General features: G+C 50.8%; 1 gene segment (V, D, J or C); it reads left to right on the plus strand.

Annotated features, from left to right (window-relative positions):
* Window positions 1-1,382: 1,382 nt before the first annotated feature.
* LOC116150896 (immunoglobulin gamma-1 heavy chain-like) lies at window positions 1,383-2,698 on the plus strand. The segment is given in 4 exon segments: window positions 1,383-1,516; window positions 1,757-1,827; window positions 1,957-2,286; window positions 2,370-2,698. Coding segments are annotated over 4 exon segments (864 nt in total).
* The last annotated feature ends 7,308 nt before the right edge of the window (window positions 2,699-10,006 follow it).

Below are 10,006 nucleotides of genomic sequence, written 5' to 3' on the forward strand. Positions count from 1 at the left end.
GAGCCCAGGGACATGGCAGAGAGTTTGAGCTAAGGTCTGAGTAGCTGAGCAGGCCCAGCTGAGGGCTCCTGGGACAGCAGAACCCTTGAGCCCCTGAGGGGCTGGCCGGATGGCGTCCTGGGGTGGAGAGAGGGACTTCTGTGGGAATGAAGGAGAGGGGTCACCCCTGAGGGGACCCAATGGGCCCCAGTCCTTGGGCTCAAGGGCCCGTGGCAGGCTGGGAAAGGAGGGGTGGACGTGCCATAGCCTGGTGGGGTGAAACAGACCCTGGACCCCGCAGAGGGAAGGAAAGCGTGGGGCTCGTTCAGGGCCTGAGCTGGGCTGCCAGCCGGAGCAGAGCAGATGGGTCAGGGTGAGAGGAGACAGGCCCAGCCAGCGATGTGCCCGGGCTGCTGGCACCGAACAGGCGAGGAAGGTGGGGGCAGTGTGGGGCCCCAAACTGTGCTGAGGGATGAGCTGGACTGAGGAAGGAAAAGGGCAGAAGGAAAGCAGGGACCTGAGAGCCACGAGCTGGGGTGGGGTCAGAGGCCCTGGTGGGAGGGGGAAGTGAGCCGAGGGGCTGCAGCTGGAGGTCCAGAAGAGGGACCGGAGCTCCCCAAGGCACAGACTCGCAGCCGGGCTGAGGCCACAGGGATGAAAGGGGAGGGGCCAAGGAGGAGGCCTGCAGGGACAGAGTCTGGGGGGGCCAGGGCCCAGGTGCTCTGGCTGCAGAGCTGACCCAGAAGACACGGGCCCGGAGGGCAAACAGCAGGCCAGGCAAGGGGCCACGAGCAGGCTTCTGGGTGGTGGAGGCCCACCACGCCAAGGACAGACCCGCTCACCCAGGGCAGGGCCGGGCTGGGGCAGCAGGACGGTGAGCTCAGGGGACCAGCGGACGCTGGCCGGGAGCAGGCAGCACTGGTCAGGACTCAGACACAGGGCTCTGTCAGGCCAGGCACTTGCAGGAGTTTAGGGACCTGGGGAGCTCTCACCCAGGTGATCACCCAGCTCTGACCCACAGCTGCAGAGGCACGAGGCCCCAGGTGGTGAGGGCCCTGCCGGCCAGCTGGTTTGCAGACATTCTGGAAGCACGTGGGTGCTGGGCTCAGGGGTGCCCAGACCTGGGCACGTGACACCCTGCCCGGACCCTCCCAGGGGTGAAGCCCCGATGGTCACATGGCCTGCTTTCTTGCAGCCTCCAGCAAGGCCACTTCGGTTTATCCTCCGACTGCTGGATGTGGGGACACACCTGGCTCCACGGTGCCCTTCGGCTGCCTGGTCTGGGGCTACATCCCTGAGCTGGTGACGGTGACCTGGAACTCGGGCGCCCTGTCCAGCGGCATCCACACTTCCGGTCCATTCTCATGTCCTCGGGGCTCTACTCCCTCAGCAGCTTGGCGACGATGCCCGCCAGCAGCTCGGCCGGCAAGACCTTCATCTGCAACGTAGCCCACCCGGCCAGCAGCACCAAGGCGGACAAGCGTGTGGGCAAGAGGACAGGCCTCAGGGAGGGCGTCCACTCCCAGACAGGACCGAGGTCAGCCCTCCTCCCGGCTCGAACCACATGCCAGGATGGCGACCTCTGCCCAGGGTATCAGAGATGCGGTCTCCTCACCTGAAGGCCTCCCAGGCTATGTGAGGGGTCCTCTGGGTATTTCCACCAGGTTCAAGGTGGTCACAGGCTGGACAACTCTAACCCACAGAACTGGTGCCGATCTGCACCTTCCACAACCTGTCCCTGACCTAAACTCCACCCAGGGCCATCTCCCGCCCACAGTAACCCCCCATCTGCTCTCTCTGCAGCGCTCCACAGCGAAGACCACAGCTCCCAGTGTCCCAAATGCCCAGGTAAGGGAGCCAGGCTACACCCTCCATCGCAAGGAAGTGACCAGACACCAGGCCCCGCCTGATGAGGGCAACATGTGCCCTACAGGAGGCCCGTCCAGGTGCTGACCCACATCTTGTTTCCCCCACCAGCCCCTGAGCTCCTTGGAGGGCCCACGGTCTTCATCTTCCCCCCGAAACCCAAGGACGTCCTCTCCAGCACCCGAACACCTGAGGTCACGTGCCTTGTGGTGGACGTGGGTAAGGAAGACCCTGAGATTGAGTTCAGCTTGTCCGTGGATGACACAGAGGTACACACGGCTGAGACAAAGCCAAAGGAGGAACAGTTCAACAGCACGTACCGCGTGGTCAGCGTCCTGCCCATCCAGCACCAGGACTGGCTGACGGGGAAGGAGTTCAAGTGCAAGGTCAACAACAAAGCTCTCCCGGCCCCCATCGAGAGGACCATCTCCAAGGCCAAAGGTGGGATGGCCAACGGGCACGGGAGGGTCCTTTGGGGCTGCTCAGAGTGACCGTCATGCTCGCAGACACACCTGTCCCCACAGGGCAGGCCCGGGAGCCGCAGGTGTACACCCTGGCCCCACACCAGGAAGACCTGGCCAAGGACACTGTGAGCGTAACCTGCCTGATCAAAGGCTTCTACCCACCTGACATCAACGCTGAGTGGCAGAGGAACGGGCGGCCGGAGGCAGAGGGCGCCTACGCCACCACGCTGCCCCAGCCGGACAACGCCGGGACCTGCTTCCTCCACAGCAAGCTCTCGGTGGGAAAGAACACGTGGCAGCGGGGAGAAGTCTTCACCTGTGTGGCGATGCACGAGGCTCTACACAATCACTCCACCCAGAAATCCATCTCCCAGTCTCCGGGTAAATGAGCCTCACCCAGGCACCCAAGCGATCCCCCCTCCCCGAGGCTCTCAGGGTCCCACGTGGACGCCTGAGCCCCACCCCTGTGTACATACCTCCCAGGCCAGCATGAAATAAAACACCCAGTACCTCCCTGGGGCCCTGCAACACTGTCATGGTTCTTTCCATGCAGAGCTCCGGCGCCCGCCGGGCCTGCGGGAGGCGGGGGCAGGCCAGGCTCTGAGGACAAACTTGGTGCCAACAGAGGCAGGCAGCAGCCCAAGGCCAGAGAGGGGGCTCTGCTAGAGGCAGCCGCTCCCCAGGGTCCAGGGTCCGGCCAGCACCTACTCAGGCTGGAGTGCGTAGAGGGGACTGGTAGAGCCTCCCAGGGACACTCATGGAAATGAGTGCACGGTTCTTCCCACCTCTGTCCAAGCCCAACTGTGGGACAGTGGCAGGTCCTTGTCCCCGCAGTTCCCATCCCCGGGGCCTCGAGGGTCCACGTGCTGACACCCTGTCAACATGGGAGCCACGCCTGGCTGGCGATGGGGGCACAGGCCTCCTGCTCCCAGGACACACGGAGATCAGGCCCCACCTTCCCGCAGGCGAGGTGCTCGGGGCCAGACCTGTAACCTCGAGGGGACACTCACCCAGGCCCACAGGAAACAAGCCCTCTCATGGAGCACACCAGCCTGCACACCCCTCATCCACCTGCAAATTCACGCACACGCATGTGCCTGTGCAACTGCACACAAGGGCACAACCACACAAGTGCACACAAGCCAGCCTTGCTCACTGGGTCCTCAACGGGGTACCCGCCCGTGGCCAGACCAGAGCCTGGAACTGGGTCTCATGAACCCTCTGTGGACACCAGCTTGGTCCCCACTCGTCAAAGCCCCAGCAGCACTGACCACACTCTGACCACACTGGCCAGCTCAGACCCCCTCCCCTCCTCCCCCCAGGACACCCACACCCCCTGCTCAACAGACAGAGACCCAACACCCCACTGGTCCCTAGCACGCCCACCCCACCCCTCGGGCACACAGGGACACCCCAAGGTTGCCTCCGCCCTTCCCTGCAGTAGGGCCCACCACAGACCTGCTCTGCAGACCCCTGCCGTCTAGGCCTGGCCTCCGGTGGGAGGGAAGGCAGGGGTCAGGGCACCCTCTCCCCAGAGGACCCCATGAAAGGCACCGCAGAGTAGAGGACGAGGGACATCCACTGGCCAGGCCGAGATCTGGGCCCAAGGAGTCCAGCCACGACTGAGGCCCAAGCTGGAGGAATGGGGGACACGAGGTAGGTGCCCAGGGATTGACCTCCGGGAACCATTGATCCAGCCCCCCAAGGTGATCCTAGTGCCCCACCCGCCCTGTCACAGAGGGACCCACCCCCAGGCGCCACTGACCCTGCCCTTCCTGTATATGACTGGCCCCAGTCTTCCAATAGCATAATCCACTGGTTTGGTCCATTTGTTTTCTTCATTAATAAAATTATAAGCATGTGAAATAAACCCTGCCAGCTAAAATGAGGCCCTCTTTTAAAATCTACCTTTTACCAATTTCTGTTGATACCGTCATGTGGGGAAAGGTTCATAAAGAAGTTAAAAGGTACAAGTTTTTGAAAGTTAGATTTATTCAATTTCAAAGGTTATAAGCTACAATTGCCCTTTAAGAAAATAAGCTTTGTTTAATATTTAGAATTTTTTATAAGAGTTAGTTATGGGAGAAATAGAATTCAGGTTATAAATATTTTTCAGCTTCTTCTAATACTATAAACTATATATAATATGTTAGAAGCTAAGAATTAGTTGTAACCCAAATATATACATATATATATATGTGTGTGTGTGTGTATATATATATATATTTCATATTTTTTGGAGCTGGGAGTTATTTATAACCTGAAGATACAGAGATAGATATATATATGTAGAGAGAGAGAGAGATGTGTTCATTGTATCATACACTCAGTATACTCTCACGAAATGTCACTTCTCTTTAAAGGTTTATTGTGTTCTCCCCGACATAAGAAACCTTTCAATGGAAGGCAACATTTTGCAATTCAAAGCTTTATATCATAATTCAGAGGAACTTCATTGAATCTCTACTGGCAGCTAATCTTTCTAGTAACCAAATATTATGGCATCTTGGGGATAGATATTTTGTGTGAGGTTCTTGCATGCTGAGTTTATCAAAAAGGTACACACAAGAAAGATTTTACAAGGAGCAAATGTAAGGCGACTGTGGATCGCATCAACATAAAGAAATGGAAATGTCTTTTAAAACGTCCTTTTATCCTCAAATGTTGAAAACCATGTTCTTAGTTATTGTATCCTCTACCAACTTACCTGTAAGGTGCCAAAACAACCTCAAAGTGGGCTAAGGGCTACCAAAAGGCACACTGGCACAGCAGTACTCATTAACACTTCATTTTCATATACAGCATAGAGCAAAGGGGATTCACAGAACTTTGGGATGCAACGGGGTCCCAACTCTCAACTCTTCCCTGGGCTCCTTTGGTTCCCCTAGAGAAGTTAAATGAGTCTCCGAAGATCACACAGCTAGTCAGCGCTGGGAGGACGGTTAGAGGCCCGGCTTCCACACTTGCCCAGTGCGCTTTGTCTAAAGAAGCCACACAACCAGGGGGAGATACAGCATGCAATTTCAGCTAGACACCTCGTAAAGAGACGAAGGAGGCAGGCCTGCCGCTTGCCGTTTGTGCACTTGGGTAACCACGAATGAGTTACCACGTGCAGAGACTCGACTCCTACTCTAGGCCTCTCCAATGAAAGACATCTGGATGAAAATTGGAATTTTTAGTTGAAACCCCAGATATTTACAAATACGTGTTTTCATCTAAATATTGGATTGTGCATAGACAGAGCCTTAATGTAGGTAAGTGGAAAAGAGAAAAATCACAAATCTCCGTGATTGCCTTCGCTTGGTGAGGGGGGCCAGGGTGGTATGTTCAATATGCGTGAAGCATTTTGAGATGTTTGCTTCAATGGATATTTTTAAACTCTTTCCAGCCATACATAGCATGCAGAAATTAACACAAGAATATCTTAATTGGGCCTATTTTATATACAAAAGAATAATGGGCTAAATGGGATGGAATGAATGCCATATTTATCCTTCAAGGGAGGAACGACATGATGATTCACAGGCTGCGATGCCAAGAGTATCCAGCCTTCTCATGAGTAGAATAAATATATCTGCTTTCATAATATTCTGCCTTCTAGTCCTTAAAGGCCCCCTAAAGGCACACAAAGAAAAGAGATGGGAAAATCGGAAACGATCCATTTTAATTTCACATACAGTAATTTTCTGTCTGGGATTATGATGCAGAGCCACAATAATGGGGTGACAACTGTCTGAACTTTAAAATGTCCAGAATGACACTGTCGACATCAAGTGTGACTTCCCAATGTATCACACACCTCCTATGTGCAAGGCAGCCATTGACAAGGAGACTCAACAATGTATGAGCTCGTGAGGGTCTCTCCTTGGCTTCTGAGAGTGTCTTGTATTTCACGATTCTGTGGACTGTGGATTTACTCCCTTAATCAAAAATGGGCTGGAATTCCCTCAGCAGGGAAAGGACAGGAGGAAAAGGCAGGCACGAATTGGGCTGGGTGACAAAGGCCATATAAACTCGCTGCAGGCACTCAGGAATTAACAACAAAATATTCAGAGCTGAGCAAAAAAATGACTCTAGTTAACAGAAATGAACGTTCATTGGGGGAATAAAAAAAAGCGAGTGTAGAGGTTGAGGATTAACAGATACACATTACTATATATAAAATAGATAACAAGGACCTACTGTATAGCACAGAGAACTACATTCAATTTCTTGTAATAACATGCAATTGAAAAGGATCCAAAAGAAAATACATATACATATGTATATGTATAACTGAATCTCTTTGCTGTCCACTTGAAACTAACATTGTAAGTCAACTACACTTCAGTAAAAATTTGTTTAAAAAAAGAAAGCAAGTAGGGGAAAATGATGTCTAGGATCTCTTGCATAGAATCATTCATTCAAGAAAACTGATTAGTTCTTTGCCCAGAAGGAAGGATAAGAGGAAACTTCAATAAACTCAAAGGGACAACGTGCAGGAAGTGGGCTGCTAGAGAAATCTGGATTCTGCTGACTCGAAGGTCAGCTTCCACAACTCCTGCTGGCTAGGATGAGGTGAAACCATTCACCCTACCAAGCAAGGATCAGTCCTCAGAGGGGTTGCAAACTGGACTGCTGTATCTCATTTGTTTAATCTGGCCCCTAGCATCAGATCCACACACGGCATTAACAGACTCTATTCTCCGTCAAAAGGACAATTCGGCTTTCCATTTGATTCTACAAGGCCTAGGGTTTCAGAAAAGCATAGCAGGCTAAAAACAAACAAAACGTAGTTGTCAGTGTCATAGGTGTGTAGGACACTGGGCTCTTGCAAAGTTGTTTGTAAATTAAACTATCATCTGTCAATTTCCACTTTCTCATTGACTATTGTTTTAAGAATGGTTTGTCTTCATTTCCAATTGATCACCAACTGATAGTTTATCCTGACAATTCAGCTCCCTGTCTCTGATGGTCCCCAGCCTCGCCATTAAGTTGTTAATGAGCTGCCAACGCTTTATATATCTTATTTAAAGAAATGTGCTCAGATTTTCTTCTGCCATTTTTTCCCTAAACTGGATATATGGTTGTTGTTATTAACTCAGTGAATTGATACCAAAGCACTGGGCTTTGTTTTACAGAATATGCAAATGAAGGAGACATAAACCACTCTAATTCAGGCCCAAAGTACCAAGAAAGTGCTGCGGGAACGTGGCAGCCCAAGATTTTACCTTAGGCTACAAAGATCTGGAAAACTTTCTCAGAAGAAATGAGGATGTGAGGCAGATCTTGACAGGTGAGTTAACGTGCATAATGCAGGGAAAGGCACTTCAGAGAGAGGGAATAGTCTGGGTAAAGACAGGAGACTAGAGCACAGGGTTCCCGAGGGTGTGTAATGGGAGACAAAGCTGGGAGCCAAATTGTGCTGGGGTTTTAACCCAAGCCCAAACATCTGGCCTTGGTTTTGAGTGGGACAGAGAGGGGTGGAAGGCTACCCCATTGCTGACCTCTTACAAACAGCTGGCAAGGCTGCAGCACACCTCTAAACATCCCCATTCCCACTGCGCCCTGGCTGTTTTTATTGTAAAGAGCTTAGGGTGAGTGGTCTCTTTTACTTAGTTGAATAAGGTCAATCCTCAGACAAGCCATTTCATGTTCATTTTCATCACTTCAGCAATTCTTGCCTGGGACAGCATCTGTATCCATTTAATTCTCTTTGCACCCATCCCCGCCCAAGCCCTGCATCCCAGTGCGTAACGAGCGATCCATTTCTTAAGATGATTTCCACCAAGACCTCCCTATGGATGCCTTCAAGATTTTGCAACTGCAATTGGCTGATTGCCAGCACAATGGGCCACTTGAGCCTTCAAAATTAAGGATTTAACGTTAAGTGGGGAATTGCAAAGATAAATGAAAGGCTGAATTCATGCTTCTGATTTCTATGGCCTCACATATTAGGGGGTGCAAAATGGAGGCAGGCCATAATGAAGTCTACAAACGGTCCTTCTGGTCACCATTGAGTGTCCGGCAAAGAGCCTCTGCAATTCAGAAACTGGTGTGAAAGACCGTCTTAAAACTGCTGATGTGATCATTATTATAGCCTCAAAAGGCGGCTTCGACACAAGCACAGCAATTATTTTGTAACTTTTGTGGAAGAGCAACCATGTCCCCTTTCCCTCCCTCTCCTTCTCAAGGGCCAATTCTAGAGGAAAAAAAAAGCATATCACGAGGGCCACATTTTCCAGGGCCTCAAATGACTCGGGAATTTTCACCAACAGGATCCTAAATAGGTGCACAACAGTTATGTCTTCTTACTAAACAGAAAACTGCCTTGTACTAAATGTTCAGTCCTAGCTTCTTCCTGTTCCCACAAGGTGAATTACCAAGTCACAAATCCAGCTCTTAAAGAGGCCACAAAACTGGGACAGGTCTGATGGCCAGCTCGCCGTTTTTTTTACTGTGAAAGCCTCCAGAAATGTCTTTCCTCCACAGGCAGCGTCTGTCTTGAGAAGTCTCAGATACTAATTAATATACATAAAATAGATAAACAACAAGTTTATACTATATAGCACAGGGAACTATATTCAATATCTTGTAGTAATTTGTGAAAAAGAATATGAAAATGAATACATGTATGTATTCACTGTGCTGTACACCAGAACCTGACACATTGTAAACTGACTACACTGCAATAGAAATATTTTTTAAAAAAGAAGTCACCTCGTTTGCTAATACGGCTGCATAGACTTTTCAGTTTGGCAGCAACAGAGCGGCAACAGGTGGAGAGTGGTGTGGAGTTTTCCATACCTTTAGTAGAGAGCTGACCTCCTCATACTGGGGGCATCCTTGGAGGAAATTACAGAGACTATGCCTTACAGAAACAGTGCTCAAGAAGAGAGGGTTTTGCTCATAGAGGTTTCAGACACTTGCAGCAGGGGAAAAAATCTCCAAAGATCCGAAATCTCTTTAGACAAGCCTGCTAGGATACACGGACTGGAGCTTAGAAGTCTCTATTCTCAGAACTATAAGAGGTGTCTGTCTAACTGACCACAGAACTCACATGAACTTTCGTATAGTTTTGCAGTCCTAAAAATGAGCCAGTGCATAGTTTTCTATAGGAGACAGAGGGGACCTCCACGCGCAAGCTAAGAAATTAAATGTCAACATATTTAAATGGCATAAAGTGCCTGATTAATAGCACAGGAAGATAAATCCCAGAACAAAAGGCCTGCAAAACTAATCCCTATTCACACACACTGTTATCAAGGAATATGTATTTAAGGCTTACTGGGTGCTAAATGCTGAGTGCAGAGCTTGCCAATGTGGAAGGGATGGCCCCGATCGCAAGGTTATAGTTACCTGGAGAAATAAGACCTATTGATTGACACATAAAGATGATTAAGCAAATTAGACGCCCCCAACAACTGTCAAATGAGTGCTATAGATTATAACCACTGGAGGGCTCAGAGCAGGGAAAATCCTTGAAGGCTGGAGTGGGCAAGCAAGGCTTCATGGAGGGGTTGAAACTGGAGCCTTGCAAGATGGAAGGATGCTGAAGGAGGCCCAGGGAATGGAGACGACGTGAGACCCAGGGCTAGGATGGCACCCAGCCCACTCAGGGCACAGTGAGTGCCCGAGCCTGTGTGAAGACAGAGCCAGTTTAGGAGGAAGGCAAGCTCGGGAAAGCCGAGGTTTTTTTGGTAGGGGGGGATCGTGGA

The sequence above is a fragment of the Camelus dromedarius genome, chromosome 25 (genome assembly GCF_036321535.1).
Source record: "Camelus dromedarius isolate mCamDro1 chromosome 25, mCamDro1.pat, whole genome shotgun sequence".
In the NCBI taxonomy this organism is placed as follows: domain Eukaryota; kingdom Metazoa; phylum Chordata; class Mammalia; order Artiodactyla; family Camelidae; genus Camelus; species Camelus dromedarius.